This window comes from Thunnus maccoyii, chromosome 20 (genome assembly GCF_910596095.1).
Source record: "Thunnus maccoyii chromosome 20, fThuMac1.1, whole genome shotgun sequence".
Lineage (NCBI taxonomy): Eukaryota > Metazoa > Chordata > Actinopteri > Scombriformes > Scombridae > Thunnus > Thunnus maccoyii.
Window position 1 is genome coordinate 12395364 of NC_056552.1, and position 24953 is coordinate 12420316.

At 40.3% G+C, this 24953-nt stretch overlaps 1 protein-coding gene across 4 annotated transcripts in view; it reads right to left on the reverse strand.

Moving 5' to 3' along the window:
- The window catches only part of LOC121886596 (adenosine kinase-like), a 108634-nt gene that overhangs the window by 17904 nt on the left and 65777 nt on the right, over positions 1-24953 (reverse strand). For all 4 annotated transcript variants that reach the window (XM_042396702.1, XM_042396704.1, XM_042396706.1 and 1 more), the window contains one exon: positions 13102-13272. In XM_042396702.1, the coding sequence (XP_042252636.1) occupies positions 13102-13272 (171 nt within the window). The remainder of the gene's footprint in view (positions 1-13101; positions 13273-24953) is intronic.

The window sequence follows — 24953 nt, forward strand, 5'->3', positions numbered from 1 at the left end:
TAGCTTGGAGTTAACTCTTTGCTGGAACGTGATGGTGAGCCAGTCCCAGTGTATCACGTTTATTTTATGACCCTTGCATCAAAAGCACACTTTTTTTAGTACAATGTAACTACCATGTCATTAAGCGTTACTTTCTTTGACAGTTCTTCTGTTTCAGCATACTTATTCAATAAAATGTCATGTTTTAGTTAGTAACACTATAGGACATATGGTACACATTTGTCTATATTGCATGGGAAAGGAAACCATACATTTTGATGAAAGGATGTGGTAAGGACTTTGTAATACCATAGGATTAAACATAGCTTTCTTTTACAGTAAATTACTCTGTAAATTGTAATGTCTTACTTAGTAATTATGCAGAACATACATGGTAAAAGTCTGAGTTTATTGCATGGAAAAGGGAATAACCAGTTACAAAGGATATAGTAAGAACATGGTAATATCATGGAAACAAACAAGGCTTCTTTTTATAGTACAGTTTCAGCTTACTTACTCATTAAATTGTGAAAACATCCGCAAGAATGTACGCAAGAATGTACAAATGTACAAGAATTACAATTGTAACTTGAATTGATGGGTAATAGAGGAGGTGTTTCTGAAAATTGGTTGCCTACTTTCCCAAGAAGTGTGCAATTATATCTGAGTTATTACCAACCTAAACTGGTCACGACTACTTCTTCTTCAACTATTTCTTCTTTTTAATTAAGCTAATTTGCTGAAAGTGTAGATAGTCTTTATGTAACATCCATACCATAAAAGGGGAACGTACATACAGTAACAAAATAATCCAATCCTTTTGTTACATTATGACATGTTGCTACATTGAGGAGCACTGAGGTTATCATTAAAACTTTAACATGCAAATTTACAGTGGCCCAAAATACTTGTCGCTTCACTTCACTACTCTGCATCTGATAAAAGAAATTTCCCACCAAACCAACCAAAACATTTCATGCATGTTTGCATGGTAGATAAGGACACCTGAAAGAAAATAAATTAATAAAATTACAGAGGTGGCTCTCATGATAAAGTATTCTTAGTGACAAACCAAAGCAAGTATTTATTTTTTTCTCCTCTGTGTAACAAGTTGTTGAGCATATGTCACAGCAGGAGTGAGAGCTGAAAAAAAATCCAATTTCAGTGTTTCCCAAAGAATCTAAATCAAAGAGCAAACCTCAGTGCTAAGGTTAATAAAAGTTGATAAGCTGAAAAGCGTAACTCCCTCAGGCCATTCAGAAAATAGTCATTTGCTTGACCGTGTTGGCCCAAGCTGACGCTGAGGCATAAATTGAATTGTACTTGACATTGTGTGTGTGTGGGGGTGTGACACTGAGGAGGGTATAGCTCTGACAAGCTATTTACAACAACACCCCTGTTTACTTTTTCCTTTCTGATTGACATTTCAATAAGCACTTGCTTCAAAGACATCTGAGTATTAAGCCAAGAAGCATATTAGTCGAGAACTGATTTTCAATATTGTAGAAAATATGTCCTCTTAACTGGCTTAGTGGTCAAAATGTGCAAACTAGCAGAGAACAAATTATCAGGTCTGGACGGATCAGTTGGAAATGACAAATCACTTACTATGAAAACCTTTAAAACTAAACTGTGCATGACTGGGTCATGACATCTCAAATAATTCAGCCAATTATCACTACTTACAGATATATATAACAATGGCATATGACATGTTTTTCCTCATTCAGTGCATGTGAGCGTAAGACATCACTGAGGCGAGTCAGACAGCTTTCATAAATGGCCAGTAAAAACAACATCTGGCATTCAACTCAAGCGTTTCCAGCCAGATTACTACAGCATACATTACAGGGTGGTGGCTGGGGTGGAAAATGAATAACTAATCAAGACGATGGCATCACTGGGGATTGTGAGTACCCTTGACGTGGCCTCGGGGTCACAAACATGACTCCTCCTAGATGTCAGGACGTCAGCCCTCAGCGTGAGTCCAGGTACTGCTGAACAGGAAACTGCCACCTCAAAGATATGTGAGCTGATAACGACCGCAGGTGATTATTAATATGATCATGCAAGCTGATAGGACCTCACTCATGCTGCTTGGAAGGAAGGCAGCCCGCCTGCTACTGTGCAGGACAGATTAGGAGGAATAAATCACCTGTACAGAGCCCTCCTGAAGCTCCCAGGAGAATGCAGCAATCCTGCTCAAGCATGACAGGCCACAAACATTAAGTTAAACACACACAGCAACAACACACTCCTGAGAGGAAGGAGTCGCTTTTACTGCCTCTGGGAATTTACTCAACAACGACTGATGGCATTTCACTTTAGTTTTTATCGAGCCATTAAATGGCATGTTTAATTCCAACCTTGTAATTTTCTTACATTTGGCTGTGATTGTGCAGGTTAAGCAGTCAAGTCAGTTTTTGTGTTACTGACAGATTTACATCTGTCATGCACAGTTTAGCCCGTTTCCCAGCTAGGGCTTTCCTCCAACTCCCAAATGCATTACCTAGAATTTGACTTCTTATCTGCATTTCTCTAATGTCTTGAAGCAAAGTTGTGAAAAAGCACTTACAAGAAACACCTGCTACAATAGCAAGTGAGATTTTTTAAAACAACTCTATTATTTTCCCTCAACTTCATTCAACTCTGCACACTGTTCACCAGATGGTGTATTGTTGTGAGATAGAACATCTACATTTACAATACCTTCTGCAGTGCGTAAGATGTTATTTATTTTCAACTTCTGTCAAATCTCTCTGCTCACCTCAGGCTATGTTCGTTATATAATGCACTGCTGTAAACTACAATGCTACCTTTGCTTTTCAGTAGTCCCCAATTCATGTCTATTAATATTTGTGGACCTGATACAAATTCTGTTTCAATATTTATTTGAATTACATGTATACTCTTTGCAGATTGTTTCTTGCATACTACAGCTACACAGTGCACACTACATTAAACTAGTAAAGCAATTCAAATATATTTAATAGTTTAAGAGCTCTGCATTAAGAAAACATAGCCTGCATCACAGTTTCCCTTGAATGTTTTTCTATTATATTTTGTATTGTGTCATATCGTGTTTTGCTTATCTATGGTGAGAGGAGTGTCAGTATGGATGTGTTGTGCTAGGATTTGGCCTCTGTTCAGCTAAAGCATGAACAAAATACTTCAGTTCATTTGCAATTTTCAGCAGATGGCAACACTTTTGAGATTTGGTTCATCTGCACCTTTTTTGCTCGCTGTTATAGCATAAATTGAACCTGCTGGCTGTTTTGTGTGTGTGTGTGTTTATGTGTGTGTGTGTGTGTGTGTGTGTGTGTGTGGTCCGCAGTAAAGTCAATCGCAATGCTGTGAGGCTGCAGCATTTTAAGGGAACATGATGGGGCATTTTGGAAACCAAATTGGAAATGGATCGGGCTATATGACTCAGGACAACCATATTTAAAATTTAAATCTTGTAAGTGACTAAAAGTTTTTGACTTCACACATGGAGGGGATGCGTTGTGTAAAAATTAGTGGCTATAAAGTTTTATTACACAGCACTACAGGGTCTGCAAACTCCTCAGCATAATTAGTGTCAAATTATGCCAATTCATTAGATATTACTGCAAATTTGAAATGGCCTCTGGATAAGTGCATTATGTAAAATAGAACCAGAATCAAGGGGGAAAAAAAACAATGACTTGGTTGAACATTTCCCTTTAAATCCATTTCTGATTATATTTGTCTTGAAAACTTGAAAGCAAGTGCAGACTTGACCTATGTGACCAATTTCAACAGTGCCCTTGCCTGCCAGTCCATTACACACCTCTAGCAACAGCCTCTGCTCTCATCTATCTCAGTCTGCCTACAAGGGCAGGAGAGAGGTCTCTTAGCAAGCCCACAGGGACTGCAGCAGCACCTACAGCACGGGTCCAAAGGTTAAACAATCGGAAACATGTGCAGTACATAAATATCTCCACTGATAGCAATCTCAGAATGGAAAAGCAGGGTTTGCATAAGGGGCTCAGAACAGAGGATGTAACCTCAGATAGCGCGGAGGGAACAGGCAGACATTTAGGCGGTCTGGTGGGGCTAATGGAAGCAGTGGCAGCGGCAGTAGCAGCTTTGTGCGGGGAGGAGTTAGTTATCAGCCTGATGGCCTTATCAGCACTAAGGGCTTCTATCACACATCTCACCTCTGGGCTCTAACAAGGGGTCAGCGCACAACGTTAGACTACCAGAGACTGGGTATCTCTCAAGGAATGACAGTGGATGAAGGAAAAATGGTGGATGAACTGGTCAGATCAGCTTTTAGCTAATTCTTATAACTCTAATTCCTCTTCAATTTGCAGCTGAATTTAGAATTTAAAGACTTTTGATTACTTTTACAACATAAACTGGTTAATCCCAGCTTATATCATGGATCTTTTATCTCCCTAAGTAATAGTCTTTACTCAACAGATACTGACCGTTTGACTCGACGCTGGAGTCAAAAGGTAATGAAGCAAATGCAATTAAGGCCCCTAAACTTTGGAACAACTTACCTGAGGAAATACGAGCTGCTAACACAATTGAAAGTGAAGTTTTACTTTTGCTCCGGTAAGTTTTATTGATTGTCTGCTTGTTTCGATGGTTTAGGTCCAGCTAAGTTACTTTTTTAGATCCACAGTTTGATGATAAAAGCTGATTGATTGATTCCAGCTCTTTGGGGCACATTTTCAGGGTCAATAATTCAATTTATCATAAAATTTAAGGATGTGATTGGGGAGCAACAGCAAGTTAGGGAATTGTCCAGCACTCGTGGAGTTTAAACTCTTTGAATGCCTTTGAGTTATAAACCTTGGGCTTTTTTTTTTTTTTTTTTTTTTTTTTTTTTAAAATCAGTGATAGGATCCAAGAGTGCATGAACATACAAATATATGAGAGATTTATGTATTTGTATTTTTTCTTCTCTCTGGTTTGAATTAGAAAGAAAAAGCGGATGTCGGGGTTTCCACACACCTATTAGACTGTAACAAGATAAGAATCTGTCGTCAATCTTTTGATTCCTTGTTTGCTTATGTTTCCCGTGATTTAAATCTGATCAAAACACTCCTACACACTCACGATGAAGCAAGTTAGGTTACATTAGATTAGATTTTTATCAATTATTAATTGCTAATACAGATTGTCACTTATTTAGTCACAAATATTTAACATTATAGATGAGAAGCTGAGACAAGTAAGAGATTTGAAGCTGACTTTTCGGCTGCTCTTAATGCTTCTGATTTCGCAATTTTGCTGTCATGTTTGTTGTCTTATTTGATTATTCTTTTGTTTTCTTTCTTGTTTTCTATGTAAACTTTGCCTCAAATAATGATCTGTGAATGATGTGATGATTATGATTATACATTTATTTTTCCACTCTGGATAAAAACAGTCTTAAATGTGTGTTACCAAAACTTTTGATGAGGTTAAACCAAACTTCCTTGCAGTCTATCAGTTTCTTGCAGCTTATTATCCAGTAAATTCAACAGACATGTGGTTGCAGGCAACAAAGGTCAAGAAAGCAAACAGCTTTTTTTCTGCACTCAACTGTTGAGAACAGTGACCATGTCCTCGTGTGTATAATAAACATATGAGCATTTGGCCTGCTCTATTTACCTCCTAATGAGAAATAAAGATCTGCTCTGCATGAGCTTGCATGCTTCAGACAATGAAAAACCCAGGGAGGAAAAAAAAAAAAGCTCTCGGAATAATTCAAACCATTTGTGGGCACAAGGGACAGGGAGCTTTGTCTGAATAAATTGGCCATACAAAAATCAGAATCAGAATCAGATTTATTGGCCAAGTATGTTAACACACACAAGGAATTTGACTCTGGCCGTTGGTGTCTCTCAAGCAATACAGACAATATACATATTATTTAAAGACAATACACAATATATAAGCAATATACAGATTATATAAAGGACAAACAATATACGTAGAGTGCAAGTGCGTGTGGCATTGCAAACAACAATAATTTGCATCACGTATGGGAATGAAATTGTGATGTATGTATGTATGTGAATTGAGATGATGTCCAACGTATTATCTGTTGATGTGGCATAGGACGGCCATTTGCCAGATGAAAAGTTACATGGAGGGCAGGGGCCCTTCAACAACAAGGCTAAATCATTTCACATGTATGCACATAGCTAACATGTGATGGATGGTGCTGGAGAGCAAAATAACCACATGGCTGCTCCAGAAGGAAATACTTGGCATGATGCAACAAAAAAGACCCACAATAAATTAGAAAACAATCATTTCATTCAACTCAAGTAGAAGCACTGGGCAGATTGTGCTGAGCAGCATTTCTAAAATAAATCCATAGGTTCCATTAGCCATGTCACGGGGCAAATTAATTAAGTTTTACGGGTGGGTAGATTAAGCTTGTTGATTGTGTCTTTGTCGTTTTCTTATCCAGAATTTTCTAACCATGAGGACAGGGGAGTCCTCCAAATGACACTGGAAAACATGACTGTATAGCTTGGACTGTGGGAATACAATCATGAGTAGACAAAGGCCAGTACTCCCGCCAACTCTGTGTGGATAAGAGGATTGGAGATGGGGGGAGAGCAACCAGCCAAACTCCAAGCAGCAGTGATTTGGGAAGAGGACAGGCATGAGGATTGTAACGGTATCTGGGAAGCCCGCCTGTGTTCAAACTTCTGCACGTCCCTCCAGCAACAAGCTGATATCCTGCACTCTCTCCTGCTGTGACAGAAATACACTGGCCTCAGCGCCAGCTGAACGTGGGCACTATTGATCTGCTCCCAGCGCAATATCTCCTCTTACATCCATAATTATTCTCCTTCAGAGGACTCCACCGTGTGACCTGGCTGCCCGACTGGCTGGCTTTCTATCCACCTCCTTGTTAAAGATGCTCTATGGTCTCACATTTCACGTTGGACTGCCAAAGACCCCCGTCTCTTAACCCCGGCATTTTCGAATATTTCATGGTTCAATCCCAGGGTTGGGGAAGGCGGCTTCGGCACAGCACAATTACAGTGGTTAGTCGGACTCCTCTGGTGGAGCCATGCTGGCTCCTAAAGTACCATGACTCGCAAACAGACAGGCCAGGAAAAACAGAGGAATGTTGGAGAGATCATTCTTCTGTACTGAATCATCTCTTTGCCTGTACAGTATACACTCAGGACACTATGTGATCTTGAAAAGTGGCTAACAACCTTTTGTCTCGTGACCCATTAAAGTGAGACTGATTAATTTTTGACAGATGAAATAACATAATCTTCCTCTTACAAACGAAAAGTTGAATTTATAAGCAATGAAACGCACCCTCGCTCAATTCAGTACACTTTTGCTACTTCAGCCTCACCAAAAGCTTATGGTAGCCACTGTTAGCTAATGTTAAGCTTTAGATGGATATTAATGTATAACTGATATTAGCGAGTCAGTTTTCTGACTCTATGACTTTTTACTACTTGTGCTACTGTTATGATATATTAGCATATTAGCATGTCACAGATAAAAATTTCAATTGTAAAAGTAAATACCTCACAAGGAGACTTGTTTCCTTTTGGTGGCACAGACCCCATTTATTTCAATAAAAGTTTTTCAAAAAAGTTTTTCTCTGTTTTGGGCCCATGGATAAAATGCATCACACTCCTTTGAGCCACAGATTGCATGAACATAATTTACTAATATGGATCCTCCAGACTTAATGGCTCAAATTCTCATGGTACAAATGATCAACTTGGAGTGTTTGTGATGCTCAGAAAAATGTGTTAATCATTCTACAGCCATTTCTTTTATCATGATTGCGTAAGGGAAAAAGTCTTTGGGCCAGTGGGCATCAACTTGCAATTTCGACTATGACCACAGAGCCAAAATCTCCTCAAAGTGCTCAGCCTCGCTCTCAGCCAGGTCAACTAATTACAGTGTAATTAAAGCAATGGAGTCGAAAGAATTTAGGAAAATAAAGGGAAATGCAATGTGCCATTATCCTGTAACCACATGCCCTGTGACCACAGAGAGCGCTGTTCAGCAAAAGTTACATAATCTCAATTTAAAGCCAAGCAATGACTACTCGCAACCTCTTGTCAGAGGTTTCATATGTCAATGAGTTGCAAGCAGTTAAACTCGAGTGATACTTCCTTCTCAGATGGTTTCATTTAAATTGTTTTAACCATGCTAACGGTACGGCTCAGTGGATGGGTTGGATGGTTGGCACACACTTTGATGAATTGTAATCATACTGGTGATCCTTTGACTTTTCCTCCAGCACCATTATCAGGTCAAAACTTGCAACATTAATGACATTCCCATAAGCATCAGTTATACTTTTTGTTAATTAGCAAATGTTAACATGCTAACATGATAAACATCAGCATGTTAGCATTGCCATTATGAGCATATTAGCATGCTGATGTTAGCATTTAGCACAACAACAAAAAGCAAAGATTAGAGAGAAGTCAGAAAAAAATCAAATGTATAGCAGAATGATTTTTTTTCTTATTTCCAGTCTTTTTAAATTTGCGTCTTGGGAGACTTGATTCAGAGGTTAGGAACCACTGATCTAAGATAAAAAAAAAAAAAAAAAAAAAAAAAAAACACACACACATGAAAATAAAACAAGGCAGCTTTTGCATTTAGCAAATCATCAGAGTTAATGCGCGCTATGACTCATCATGCAACTCACTGACTGTACGTCACACTGAAGGTCAATGTACTCTGGCTCAGAACGGAAGGCATGTGACTCATCACAGAAATAGCACATTCAATTAAAATTCAGTTGTGAAAGACACAAAGGAGAGCAGCAGCTAATACTTCATGTCTTTTCCTCCAATGACACATTGTGATTGTTCCGCTTCGCCGGCTTTAGAGATGGTTCTGTGTTCATCCTCCCAGTTGGCCTGTGGGGCCTTGTGAATAAACACATGGAGGTTAATGTCTCATGTTCTTCCCCGTTCTCTGCAGACAGCTCTGACAGGAGGAGAGAGAGAAGAGCCTAAAAGGAAAGCTGTTTCGGTAATACGCTAATCTGGCTCTCACATCTCTTTGTTTTAGGCAGTGAGACGGGATATTTTCCCCAAGCCACCGTTGAGAAGCACATCTCCAGTCCGCTGTGGGTGAGCTGTCAAGGGGAAATTCTTTCTCCTACTCTGCTATTTTTTTTTTTTTTTTTTGCGAGAACACCCCTCATACCCTAAGGGGTCTTTAGTGAACTTGCCATCACCCACACATACTGACAGCAGAGAGCGCGCACTTCCACGGTCCCATACACGTCACTGAGGCGATAAACAGCCACGGGCCTCGCCACAGAGATAAGGCTTCCAAGCAGTCTATCAAACAAACAAAGCCAGATGACGAATCTGGAGAGATGTTAAGAAATGACGCCATATTGCCCGTGTATCTCCTCCGCCTGTCTTTTTTCCATGCACACAAAGACACATATATATACTTGTACACCCACTTCAGCCTGTCCTGGAAAAATCATTAGAGCCCCCACCACCACACACACACTGCATGCAGATGGAGAAAAATAGGGCTGAGAGCCAAAACGCCTGAGGGGCTTTTCATGACAATAACCTTCTGTAGAGCTGCTTGTATCCCTCCACCTAGATCACGGAGAGGTGCTGAGGGATGGATGGGAAAATAAGCGAGATAACCATACAAAATATTAGGCGAGGAACATTCACACAAAGTACAGAGGAGGAAGAAATCCGTGTCATTTTGCTCTCATGGCCTGGAGAGATGGCAGGCTAAATGCTCTTTTAAAACAGCTTGAACATTGAAATGATGATGGCCCCTTTTGCCTCAGCAAAGCACATTAATACATAGCCGAATGCCATTTCCACTTTTGTTAAATGGCTCACCTATTGAGTATTCAATTACAATGGCTGTCTCTCGTTTGGAAGACGAGGCTGGGACCCATATAAATAAGCTCCCTCTGAGTGTGGAGCTGCAGAATGCATTGGACAGCAATGGAAGCCATGTGGAGCTCCTGTATGGGGGTGGTATATAATGTTAAATGGCAGAGGAGTGAGGACGTTGTTGGGTATTGGCTGAGGGGCAAAAAAAACTGAGCTCCTCATCTGCGGTATCGTTTTATTAAGGAAGCACATTTTTAAACCATTTGCACAGATAAAAAAAAAAAAAAAAGAGCCCAAGCACATGAAATGATCTAAATTAGGAAAGCTATGAGTCCTGGCTTAAAAAAACATCAGTCAGGGTGATTAATTCAGTCTTGATTAATCGTTCCATTTGTCTATGATATGTCTTAAATTCCACAATACAAATCCAACGGTAATGGTCCAATCCTTTCCCCCCATTGTGTGGTTTATCTCTTATGCTCAAATAGCAAAAGCAAATTGTGGCTAATTTTATCGGCGAATCCACTGGCATGTGGTTTTTCCAGCGGTAATGATTCCCTCATTCGGGCCTAATTAACTGCAGCCATTAAATGGAGGGAAATGTAATGCCCTGGGTTCCATGTCAGGTAGTGAGAGAGGGACAGCACAGGAGGACTCAATTAGGCCTGCACTGTTCCCAGGTTATCACACGACATGTTTGCCAATTAAGTGAAGTAGCGTCTGATGTCTATGTGCCTCCATCGGCACCATCTCAGAGGCCCTGCCAACGCAGAAACGGCGTCGCTAGCCTCTCCACCACCCCGCCAGTGAGGGAACAGACACTACACTATGCCCCAAAAAGGCAGTAATTACAGGATGGATGGGAGACTATTATATAAGTACGAGGCTGCCGATAGGCCAGGCAGGGCCTGCTGATGCCAGGTTTCAAACAAGTACCAGCAGGATCGAGTTACAGCAGAATTACCCAGGGTAGACTCAGTCAGAAACATAGACACTTTCAACATCAGAAGCAGGCAAAAACAAGAAAAGAAACAGAGGCTATTGACATTTTTTGGAGTCTGTGTTGTTGTACAACTGTTTTGGAATGTCAAACGATCAAAATGGAATTGTGATCTGACTGAAATAAAACCCAAGTCATGACAAATAATGCAGAACTCGATTCTCAAGGACTTTAATCTTGCCCAAAAGTACTATTAGTCATTTTCAAAACATCATATTTTAAAGCTGCTTTAAACATATTTCCCCAAGTGTGTGTAGCTCTGTATCATGACTCAGTAAGTGTGGGAGAGGAAGGCAGAGACAAGCAGACATATTAGCCTTCCCTTATGGCACATTCTGCAAGGCTAGAGGAGTCAGTCTGCATGATCCTGACTGTCACTGACTTGTTATGAAAGCATCGCGGGCTGAGGCTGATCCATCACTTTGGGGGGTGGAAGTTGGGGTGAGAGGACGGCCGGGGGGGGGGTTTGGAGGGGGCGAGCGTGGGCGAGGCAGCCCTGTTGCCTGTCACTCACCATGCACCACTGCATGACCGCCAACCTTGTCTGGCCTGTGCACAATGGGAGGTCTGGGGCTCGACTGTATAAGCAGTCATTCCCCCGCTTCCCTCCTCCCAGCAGCCAACAAGGGGGAAGGCCAAAAGGAGTCAAAACACTCTGGACAGGCATTAGTCCTATATAGACCCTGGAAGACCTCACTGCTTGAGGCGGCTGAGTGGTGAATATCTGCTCTGTTTCCCGCTGAATCCCTTATTTTGGCCGGGTTCAATTCCGGAGAGCAAGCCCTGACAGAGTCTCCAAAAGATAATCTCCTTCAACAAACATACATTGCAATTATCCAGTCATTAAACTGTAATGACTGGAGGTGTGAGCAAACTTCTTAAGCAAACAGTTACAGTACCACCCACCCGAAAAAACATAACGCTTGCAAAATGTACACCGTGGTTAAGGAGACAGAATCGTTCCTCACAGCAATTAGGGAGCGAGAGAGGTGCATATGTAAAAGGGAGGGAGAGGAAAGAAAAGAGGAAAAAGCTGAAGTCAGCAACAGCAATAAATCCTCTAATGCTGAGCAGTTTTTTCCAGTTCTGTCCTGGTCTGTGGACCCCATCTCTAACCCGAAAAAAGGGCTCTGTTTAGTAGCTTTAGCAGTGGGGAGGCGAGTTCAGTCCAGTGATCATCCACTCCTCTGCTCCCCTCCCCAAAGGTGCAGTTTGTCCAGGCGGTGCCTCCGAGTCAAGCTCAGCTGGCCTGTTAGAGGATACTTCCCAGCAGCACCACGGTCTGTGACCACAGCTTGACCCCCAACCAGCTACTCACTTCCACAGAGCCGAGAAAAAAAAAAAAAAAAAATCAATGGATCAACTGGCATGAAATGGTGACGGGATTGAGATGAATGATTACTGGGCTAATTCTTATTCATCTCTTTATGGGGCAGTGATAAGTGAGAAGTTAAATGGATATTGAGGAGATACAAGAGCAGAGAGTGGAAGGAAACTGAAGACATGTCATTTCATTTTGCTTAGAACAAGGTGAGAGGATATAGTCTTAAACTACAAAGCACTCAGGGAGCACATACCTCCACAAATCCTTTGAATTTGTTATATATATAGAAAACATTCAGTAGTATCTAATCTGCATCTTTTTCTGGATATTAATAGACAACTATGCATCTTGTATGAAAATGAATTGCTGTTTCAACTCATCATGTTTCAGTAGCATCACATAAAGGTGTAAATGAGTTATTGCAGTGTTAATAGGCTAAGTCTACAAGAATTTGGAATATTATGAGAAAGGGGTGTTATGTACTAAATTTGCTGAAGACTGGAAATTTGCATGAGTGATGAAAAATATGTCTACAGCCATGCTAGCAGCTCTGTACTGCACAGCAGGGCTTTGAGCTAAATGCTAGCATGCTAACAATGACAATGCTAAGATGCTGACGTTTAGCAGGTATAATGTTTATTTTAGTTTAGTGTGGTAGGTATTTTATCAAAGGTATTGAAACTGAACAAAAAAACCCTGAAATTTGGTGACAGTCAGGATATCACCAGAGTCATTCGGCTTCATCCTTCAAATTCGTTATGTTTAAATACTTAATAGGTTTTTGACATATCCTACTAAATAACTAAAAACAACAAAAAAGAGATAAATGACTGAAAATATAACCTCTTTTGTGGAAATAAGTGCACACAAAAAAAGCATGTGCTGTATATCTAGATCACAACAATGTGGTAGCAAACAGAATCTCTATCCTAAACATGTCTTGTTTCACTTACCGTCTCGTTGCCAAACAAGATGTCGACATAGGGCATGACCTTCATCAAGGGCTCTTTAAAGAACTGGCTGATGAAAGGTGCTGAGAGGTTCATGCAGAAGATTTTGTTGTTATCTGAAGCGTGCTTCGCCACTTTGAGGATTGACTCCGGGGACACCGTCAGGAAAAACCCCTGAAAATGAGACAATAATATTTACTTACATCATACCAGTTTGACTCACTTCAACCGAACCAAACAAAATAATCTGTATAGCACTGCTGTACAGGCGGCTTTATCTGTTTTTTGACAGCCAAACATGTGCCAGAAAGGACTGAACTGCGGGCTCCTATGGACTGAAACACGTTAAACTGCTAATTTGTGGGTTTTAAATTCTGACAAGGAAATTTTAGGGTGACAAGGCATGGTATTATTGAAATAACACAGGAGCAAAAGAGAAGAAAAAAAAGCAGCAGTCGTGCTCAAACATTTGTCTGAAATGGTTTCTTAGAACACACACAGTGTAACAAAGAAGAGGAAAAAGGGCAGGAAAAAAATCCATCCAGGACAAAGCCTATGGCTGGGCTCCAAGGCTCGTACTGGAGGAAGCAACATGCACGTATCCGATGATAGGGCGAACAAAAGTCTCGTCTGGACTCTCCTTACTTGGAAACAAGAGAGGCAGGTCCACTCATTGTGTGAATGAATACAAATCAGGTAAGAAAACACCTTTGTGTTTCAGGTGGAAACCTGAAGCGAGACTCTCCTGCAAGCCACACAAAAACACTCCTCCTTTGATACTGATCTTCTTAACCTTGTTTTTCAGCAACAAGCTGCTCTGTAAAACCACTGTGTCACAATAGGGGCAAAAGGGGGAGAGAGGAAAGGAAAGTTTCAGCTCAGTGATACATTTAATCTGGCTGAAAAGCTTCTATTGTGGGCTACAGTGCAGTTCTCATTAAAGCACTATGACATTTGCAGCAACGGAGGAGCGACCTCCCTGAAAAAGAAAAAGGTAAAGTATAATACCGATGAATAGAGGGTGACTGAGGTGTCAATCAAATGTACAAGGCATTACAATTCAGCCGTGCTAAGCAGGGAAACTCTTTATTACACACTGATGGTGTCATTCATTCTCCGGGTAGACATTCTCATTCCCTTACAGTGCTGCATGTCCTGTGGTTTTTTTTGGAAATGTCTTTAAGTTAAGGCCTAGGTTAGCACCTGTGGCTGCTGTGTCACGGCACCATCTGTTGAAGACTAAAAAGTTGTTTTCAATGGATCTGAGAGCACAAAAGAAACTCACTCTGGGCTAATGGCCCATCACTGACCTTGACATTTTTCTTTTGCAGTGTGCCAACGTGTCAGAGGAAGGGGAGATTGTTTTCTGACACAAATGGCCTTTTTTTGGTAGTTGAAAATAAACTGTCATGGTTACCGTAATGTTAACACTGATCAAAGGCCGGCAGCTCGATCAAATATCCTGAGGGGTGGTGAACTTTAAAAGCCATGCCACAGCTTCTCTAATCACACACTGGCTCTGTGTAATTTACTTCTAACCTCACTACCACTGCCAGTGCCATCACATTAAATCACTTAGAAATCAGAACTGAAATACATTAACTGATTCCTGAATGAATATCCATGAAATACTAAAACAGACTGATTTAATTCTCATTTGAGCAATCAAGTCCATTTTGATTTGATACAATTTATTTACAGATGTGAAAAACACAGTGAGAATAGTCTCAAGACAGACAAAAAAAACCAATAATCTTTAAAGCCAATCATCAGTACAACTCTGTGTTTCTTCCAGAAATGACACATAATTAGTCATTTTCATGCATTTTATCAAGTGATCAATTTAGTTACTAGGCACAACAATGAGTTGTGACTAAACAATAGTCACACTCATTAAATAAAAAGCATTTGCTGTGTGAAATAGTGCCTAAGTATATAAAGCATATTTATCTTTATGATGTTAGGCCCAACTTCGCTATAAAAAACTCTGTGAATCCTTGCAAACTAACCCAAAAATACATTTGGGTTAGTCAAATGAAAATGCTTAAATACAACAATTACAAACATCTAACTGATGTCTCGAAGAGCCTGAAGTCTGCAGTATATCCGTCTTTCAGTGCACATGTTTTTATGTAGTCTATCAACATCATCATAAAAAAACATTTTGTGTTTCTGTGTTTGAAGTCAAAGTAATGCTGCAGGAATCCCGTTCATAAAAATCATACAGGCCATTTTTTCCACCAGGCTCCAAATGTTGTGACTCCAGTGGCTTTGTGGGGGGAAAAAAGCCTCAGTCTGAGCCATGTGAAATTTCAGTTCCCATCAGTAGTCTCTGCCGACTCCGAAACAGGAGAACTTAAGTCTTTAGTACTGCGGTGCAGATCATGTATCAAGAATACCAGATCCAGTTTCCCAGGTGTCAGAGAGCCCTGTGAAGTGGGGTGACTATCACATTTCCAGGTCAAGATGATCAAAGCGCTGGGTACACTTCGTACAATTTCCACCCAGTCAAAACATTCAATAAAGCATTCAGAAATGCATTTTCCTGGCAGACAATAATGCGGAGCGATGTTTGGCCATGTCAAGTGGTAATTTGAGGGAAGAGTTGGAAAGGCAGGGCATCCATTTTCAATGTTTACCCTAAAAAGAGGAATGACTTCCACTTTACTCACACAAAGAAAATGTCTAAATGCTACTCTGAGATGAAATTAGTGGTAATCTAACCATAGAGGTCCTAACGACACAGCAGCAACACGCTATCACACGTTCCCTGCATTGTATCAGTGTTTTCCCCGGGGCTGCTCACATCTGAAAAGCTGGGTGTGATGGATGGCATGGTGTCACCGGGCTTAAAATAAAAGTGGACATCTGAAGGGTAAAAATGATCTATTTTGGGAAGGGCATTTTCATTTGCACCAGCAGCAGAGGTGGTCATGGAAAAAGGAAAAGCTTTTTTTTTTTTTTTTTCTTCTTTTAACCCAGGTCTATTTTAATTCTGCAGGGATAAGGGGGAGTGTTCAAAGTACTGTGTCATGAAGGTTTTGTTTGACACTTCCTATTACTCAGGAATGATGGAGAGAATTTAAACCATCACCACCTCAGAGACAAGAGTAATTATGGCCACTGCAATCACACCAAATTTCCTCAAATCCCCAGATCTTAGTCAAGTTTATTTATACAGCCAGAAATCATACGTTTCTCTCAGAGGGCTTAACAACCCAGAGACTCTCTATCCTTAAAAGTCTCTCAGCATTGCTTTTATAATAACAATGGATGAAATGTGAGTGAAAGGGGTCAGTCATGGTGACAAACCCTCAGAGGAGCAATTCCCCTCAGCTCTAGAGAGCTTTTTAGCAACGTTCATCTCATTGTTTTGGTGTTACGGCCCACAACTTTACTGTTGTTACTGCTTTTATCAGCAGAATTTTCTTATATTTCAGCAGGCAGTAGTTTTGATAAAACCCCAGTAGGCTCTCTGCTCAGCAGCAAGCTGCAAACAGGTGAAGTTGGCGACCCGCTGGTGGCTTTTCACTCAGGAGGTGGTGGACCAAATCAAAATGAAAGGTGAATATTGGACTTACATTCACCAGATGGCCGCAAACACGACTCCAAATGAATGCAAATGTCGCTCTGTATCTGCTGTATGTGTAGGCAGGTAGGTAGTTGTGAGTCAAGGATGTTCCTGAATTGTATTTCATCTTCTCACCTCCACCTGTAGCAACACCAACACAGCCCATTGCTTTTCTCTAACAGCCTAAAGTTGCAGTCACACAAGCATTGATATCTTTTTCCTTTTGAAGTGAATGCTCCCCATTCACTTACGAATTCCAGGAAGCGCTCCTTGTTTTGGTGTGATCTCCAGCCGCCGTGAGTAGACTGTAGTTCAACCTTTGTTCAACTCTAACCTGTAAATTCAGATAGAATATCCAATAGAAACACTCATGCACTGTGTTTGGCAAAAAAAAAAAAAAAAAGTCATTATTCTAGCTGGGTGCCTTCACTCTGTTTAGTACAATGTCACGCTGCTGTCAAACACTGTTCACAGTTTGTGATTTCGCTGCTCAATATTTATCTATCACCCGAATCGGTGCAGTGATGTCATATCTTTTCTCTAGGCTGAGTGAGTGGAGGGAAGGCTAATGTGACTTTACGTTTCGAGCCTCAGTTCAGGTACTTCTATCGCATAAAAACTTCTATTGAGCAACAGAGTAGGGATCCCTCTTCAAGGATGTACAGGCATGCAATAGTTCTCGCTTGTAGAGAGTAAACAAGAGTAGCAATGGTAGAGTTACAGAAGAAGAAATACAGAGTAGAAATGTTAAAAAGTAGCATGAATACAGGTGATATAAATAACATTATACAACCACAAATTGCACAATAATATACCAGAGAGGACTTCATGTAGACATAAAATGTAGCATATATACAACTTTGTAAAGTGACTTTGTTTCAAGTTGTTTTATTGAGGCGTTTGTTCCCGTGATAAATTCCTCCTGTCAGGAAAGCCCTGTGAGCTAACCAGCAGTGTTGCAAAGCTTTTCAAAAACCGCCCAGGCCATGCTATCCCTGTCATTACCATAAACAGCCCCCCATCATGCTCTCTGGTGCACAGGGTTCATTACACAGAATTAGATGTCACACAGATCAGAGCGTGCGTGATGCCACACACTGCTCTCCTCCTCAGTTATCTCTGTAAAGCACCGTTGCGAGGTGGATCGATAGCTGAGGTTTGGAGCTTCATTAGCTCAGTATGACTCCATCTCCATCAAGACACCTCTGGCACGCTACACCAGTGTTGCAAGATATATTTTACTCTCCGATCCTGAAGGTCCTGCTGTTTTACACACAAACACAGGGACAAACAAGACCTTCACACATGATGAGGGGTGGGTGGGTAGCGGGGGGGGGGGAATCTGTGTCAGTCTCTGGCTTGATAAACAGCAGAAAGAAAGAAGACAAACAGAGGTAAGTGATTAATGGTGTCACAAAGTGCCTTGAGTGGAGGAAAAAAAAATTACAAGGATGAAAAGAGCTCATTTAAAGCTTTTCGTTTCAAAGGAAAATGAGAGGAGGAAAAAAGCTACAAAGCAACTGAGATTTTCACAATGCTAATGATGTTTTGTTTGCATTGAAACGGCCAGTTGGTTTCATTTAGAAACAAGTTCAATTAAGCCAACAGAGAAGATAAATGTGTAACAACCTCGCGACATGATTCAGCATTCCATGCACTTTTAGGATGTTTGATCTGACTGCAAGGCAATTCGACCGCGCTGATAGCATCTGCCTCTTCTTCTTCTCTCTTCCATTAAGAATCATGTTCTGGTGAAGCTTATCAGACATCTAGGAATTCACCCACTTCTTCTGGAGGGAGCTGGAGGGAGGCCAACTGTACTGGAAACATAAGGGAGGGCTGTGCTTTTAAAAGGCTGCTCGGAGATGAGGAAAGGGGGCTATCATGTCAGCCAGGATCTCCAGGGCAACATAAATGTGCCACAAACGCTGGATTTAACAACTGGGCAGAGACATCACTTACTAACTGCTGCAGTATTTATTTCTATAACATTTTCTCTGGTTTAAATATTACCCGATTTTCAAGTGAGCGGATATTTTTCCCCGATGTCGTGAAGGTCTCTTGTGGTGTATGTGAAATATAGAGATGTAGCTAGAAGGTCAGGGCGATAACTAAACATACCTGAACAAGGTCGTTCTAATGAGTGTGGATAAAACAAGACATTAGAGCCAACCGCAGAACATGTGAGGGGAGCGTGTGTCACACTGCAATTTGTACAACCATCAGAGACCGTAATTACATTAACCTCAGACACCTCCACTCTGTAAAGTAACGGAGGAAACTACTTGCACGGAAAAAAAAAGAAAAAAAAAAAAAGGGTTCTTAACCCCAACTTGAGGTTAAGGTTTTGTTGGCATCACAACACTGGAAGAATTGGTTTGATTTTAGTGGCATCTCACTAAAAGTAATTTGAGATCAGCTTCAGGGTCTTTTCAAATGGCAGCCTTTTGCTCTCCTGTTAAGCTCTACAGTTTCAAAAATGTGTTGGCCGGGGGAAGAGGCCAGCCTGAGCGGGAGAGTGGGATGCCAAGGAATGTACTTAAGATCTAAAACAGACAAGATTTAAAGCCAAGAGCATTTAAATGCCAATACTAATCCACAAAATAATTCACCGCATAGCACAAACTGACTCTCCCTTACAGATACCATATGTTACCTCTGTAAAGAGATGAAACAAAAATGATGCCAGCAGAGATGCTTTCTTCTCTTCCCTAAAACTGTGTTATCTTGTTATTGAAAAAGAAAGCCAAGCTTCTCTCTCTCTCTCTCTCTCCTCATGTTCTAAAGTAAATCTATGTTTATGCTCTCTTGTTTCTACTGTTGTTCTTACCTCCATCATTGGGAGATTAGCCCAGAACAAACTGTTTGGTTTGCAGGGAGTTAAAATTTACTAATGCATACACTCTCAAGTGTCCTTGTCTGCCACACAGCACTTAATTAGCATTTTAGTGCAAGCGGTTCTCTCTCCTTCAGTACCTCTGAAGGGGAAACATCACTCCGACTCTCGCAAGCACACGCTCGCGCACACGCACACACACACACACACATGCATACACTTTTGGAGTCAAGTTGAGCTCCTGTAGTTTCTTACACGATTTGAGAACAGGATGAGGAATGGAAAAGGGAGTTTGTGGGGGTCGATGGAAAAATGGGATAAAAGTCTGCAATGTGAAAACAGATGTCGGGGCTTCAGAGTTGTCTCTTCTGAACTGGCACGAAAAGACGTATTAATATATGGGTCAGATGTATAAAGCAGAGGTTCAGTGTCAGAGTTTTGACACTGTAGAGGAGTTTCTAGTTTCAGTGACTCGGGAGGTTGCACACAGACAGAAACCAAAATCTCAGCAGACACTCTTGTTGCTGAGAAGTGAACATTTCCAAATGTACCACTCTGTGGATGTAAATGAATTAGTGCACTTAACACTAAACACTAAAATGAGGGACTGAGGAGACAATCTTTCACTGTTTGCAGTTGCTCCGGTGAAAGCTAGCGCACCAGGTTGGAAAATTACAGGTAATTGCTGAAGCCATTGAATCCAGTTTGGTTTTGGTTGAAAGACTAAAATAACAAAGCTTTGATTGCTGAAAAGACAAGGGCAGGGAGCTCAGAGGCCCCGTTGCTAAGAGTTAATTTGATACATATTTCTCCCCCTTGAAATGTCTGAGGCACTGGCAAGAGACGGCAAAAAAAAAAAAAAAAAAAAAAAAAAAGAGTGAGAGGGAGGGTGAGACCCCCGCTCTCCCTGCAAATACTATCCATCTGCCATATTACATTTAACCAGCATGAGAAGCTAAGGGAGCGCCCTTGCACAATATTGTGTGAAGGCTGTCAAACTCAATGCAGAAGCCTGCTGCCCACTGCTCAGAGCTGAGGACACAGGGCTGCTTAAATTCAGTCTAATAATAACTTCTGACTGTGTGCGCTCAGCACCAGCAAAACAGGAGAACACGTGGCAGACAGGGAACTTTTAATTATTCATGCCTGTTTTAAAAAAATATCTTCTAATTGAAACTGTAATGTGATGGCCACCGGATGAAAACACCAACAGCTATCAACAGCTTTTTGCCTAAATGCCAAATTAAAAAAAGTTGCAGCAGCAAACAAAAATATGTTGTTTTTTTTTGCTGAGCGTGCATGATGCTTGCTGGTGTCTTTAAAGTGTCACTTTAGGTTGTTTCTAGGATGTGATCTTTTATATGATTCTTACTGGCAATTTTATTTCTGATTTCACAGTCCTGTTTGTGTTTAAAACGGATACTTCAGCCATTTAGTGTTGCACTTCCATAAAACTTGGGGACCAACAAGAGACATATAACAAAGAGCGCTGACTTTTAGACTCTACAGTTCGAGCTCCAAAAAACGCTGGATCCTACCATTCCCACAATGCAGCACAATAGCGTCTTTTCATGAGACTCTTCCTGTCTGATAAACACCCATGCTGTTGAGCGGTACTCCTCACTATTGGTACGCTGACCTTCATGTGTAAAATTGGTGAGATGCCTCTTTAATTCTGATCTTGTAACATTAAGTCCTAAAAAATCTAAATCTGATACTTTTACATTTTCGAGACTTACTATAATTTATACTGAATGAATGAAGTTTATGAACTGTAACCAAACAACCACTGCAACCATATTAAAACAACAACATGCTGTGTTTCTAGTTAGGCAATACCAATTCAATTTGAAGTGAGCCTGAGCACATGACTTGCTAACCAGACAGGATACTTAGCTAGCTAAACAGCCTCGCATGAACAAGTAGGATACTAGCTCAAACATATTCAAATCTTTGCAGAAACAACTGAAAAGAGATACACTTGTTATCCAACTATCATTGACATACAACAAATCAACTTATGTAATACTCACAGGCATTTATTCTCAAAACGTCACCAAGAGAAAATGCTGAACTGCACATTAGCTCCACTCACGCAACAACTAAAATGGAAACTGGTGCAACAGACTTTATGTAGCTTAATAATGACCACCAGGGGAGCTCAACACCATGAAATTATATCTGGAATTGGACAAATGATATGAACTACCAGCACACAAAGATATTGTGTAAATAGATATTTTCTTTCAAACTACTTGGGCTACTCGCAATTGGGGCAGGGCTGTTTTTGAAGGCTATGACATACAGGCGTCGAGGAAGCTCTCCGTCCAGTGGCACAGCACACTTCTTGCCTTGTATTCAACATCATCAAGCTCCCTTTGGCCCGTGCTCTCTCACACAGTGGTGAACATTTTGGCTGTACCGGCTGCCTACTCCGAACGCCATGAAAAACATTCTGCTTGTATGATCAATTTTTTTTTTTTTTTAGAAATTCTGAATTTTATGTTTTAGAAAACAGAATAGGGGCAATAGTCTGGAAACACAAATATTTTCACTCTCTCTTCTTTTTTTCTATTCTTCCAGACCTGGAAATGACTAAAATCAAAGTCAATACTTTTCCATACTGTGTAGGAACCCTGAACTAATAATGAAACTGAGAAAAAAACTGAGAAAAGCAAAGACATCTTTGCATTTGAGAAGCTGGAAACAAGAAGTTTTGGATTTTACCTTGATAAATGACTAATTGTTTAAGCATTAAATCAAACACGTTTTCCCCTCAACTTTGTATGTGCTAATTTGAAATTGTAAAATCACACTGAAGTCACAATAAAGTCTCAGTATCTCTGGACCTCAGTGACACAACATGGTGCTAACACTCACGACTGGTATTGCTACAGTACTAAAATCAAGCTCAGAAAAATCAATTGCCTGGAGGCAAGAAGTGTGAACTTTCATACCCTAAGCCCAATTTCCTTGAAAGTGGAGGTCCTAAATCAAATCAAGCCAAGCCAATGCACCGTGGAATTATGCAAAAAATGACACAGCTATAGAAAATGACAACTGGTAAGAAATACCGTCAAGGCTAGGAAACTTTGGAGCTTGTTTATTCACTCCACATGTTTTTATCTTCCTGGTGCTGTGATGATACTACGAGTCAGCTCTGATTGTTTTTGCTTTTATTCAGGCCAAGGGGGAGAAATATTGAGTGCACACAGATGATGTAAACAGACAAAAAGGAAGAGCAGGCAGGAGGATGAAACAGTGCAGAGAACAGAAAGTTTACTAGTTTCGTCGATGCAAGAATAATTTCCATGAAGATTCTGTTGTTGCTGTGGTATTTTGCTTTTTAAGAGAACGGGTCAGTTACTGTTAAAACTTGAAATTGCTTTTATGATTCACCGCTGAGTGAAGAGAACTTCCCTACCTGTGCACGGCTAATCACAGCTGATGAAAATACCTCAGCTGGACTTAAAAAAAAAAAAATCTTAGAGATCAAAAGAAAAAAAATGACAGAGACTGAAAGACACTGGAGGAGCTTTCAAAGTGAAGTACGTTTTAAAGTAAATGCATGATAATACCATTAAAAGTTGGCCACTGTTGCTGTACTTTTCTCTCTGTCAGTTATTGTGAAAGTTATTGCTCTCAACTGGGCTAAACACACATTTTCTTCCCTCAGAGCACTCAAATATTAGTAGCGTAGTGTACTGAGAGCTTCTGCCACTTGAGAATAGCATCTCAGACTGAGATGGATGTAATCATAGCCAAAAAATATGAGTGTTTCTTAAGCATCAAACTAAAAAAAAATCATGAAATTCAGATGCTGCTTGTAGGCGTCAGGGTTGTCTGCCAAAAGCACAAGTAACAGGGTGAGGAAACGTGTTAGATGTTAAATCAAAATTGTTCAGAGGTATTAGCATGCTCCTTGCCTTTGATAATTCTGCCATTGCTTATTAGCAGTCATGTGGTCAATATTACCTCTCTGTAGGACGAGATGACTATAACACAAGAGAGGGCAGGGTCACGAGGACACGTTGGAGGGTTAAACCAGTCTTAATTTACACAAGGAAAAAAATAGGCTCATAATCTGTTTTGAGACTCAAAATGCTGTGGTGTCTTCCAGTTTGAATATTTTTTTAAAAAATATAGTTCTTCATTTGCATCTTGCACTGTGTTTGTGCATCTTTTTTGAATGTCTTCCCATCAACTGGAGCATTAATACTATTTACTGCCGTAACTGTATTTTTTCCTGGTATTGCTACGCTTGTTACAGAATCTTTGTCACTGTAACTGTTGATATTTTTTGTTTGTTTTCTTCTGGAATGAATAGAGCTGAGCAGCTTAAAGTGATTGTGTGGTTGGCCATGGCTTTTAGTTTAAAAAGTCTGAAGACCGCGTACAAAATCTTTTCCTTGTTGACTCATTCATTATTTCCTACATAATAAACACTCAGGTTTACTCTGTAGTAAGCAGTGAATTGAGATTTTGGACATTTAAGAGTCAATTTTGCTCCATTATTGTTGATTGCAGTGTTGCATAAAGATAATTTACATGTCTATCGAAGGTAAAGCATTGCAATGTGGAATTTCAAGTTGAAAGAAGTAAAGATTCTTTGTACACTGCATGTTCTTCTTTATTGTGGTAATTTTTTAGGGGCACAATATAGTGCATAAATGTGCAACTTACTGAGTGTACTAAAATAAAATGCCAGAAAGTAAATATAGCGTATTAGGTAGCCAACAGAGAGTGATTTCTGACTTGGCCTTGAGTTTAATTTAATAATTCACACCAAATTAATCCTTTTTAAGGTCCACTGCAATAAAAAATGTGTTTTTCTTCGCTGTGCAGAATGATGTATGTGCAGAGTTTGACACCAGAAGGCTGTTGTCACATTAATCTGATGAAAAGTGGAAAGTTTCTCTGTGCGCACCTTAAATCTGAGTGAGACGTGGACATAAAAGCGGGATATTGTGACATCACTACCAGCTTGGAAGCCAATGGTGGTCCAATATGTAACTTACACAGCAACTAACCTTATCAGACAATTTTTTATTCAAAATAGTATTCTTATATTATATTCTTAAAAAATGTCTGGAGGGAATCTTTAACTTGGTTAATATCTAGAAAGATTTGTGCAACTACAGTAATCAATATCTGACTATTTGTTAGATCTAGATCTAAGCCACAAAGTCATCACATCCACAAAGTCAATCTTTGTGAAACCAGCTCCAACTCAACAAATACTTTAACTAACTGGGTCCAGGTTAATATTTCAGCACTAAAACAAGAGCCTAAAGTGGCCATCGCTCTGTGATCACAATATTAGCAATAAAGCTGTGTGGATGATAAACCTCTTTAGCCAAGACCAGTCACTCTCTCGCCTGATTTATTCTGACGAGAGCCTCTCAGACGGACAGGAGAGTCATCCTTAGCTTCTACAGCCACATCCAT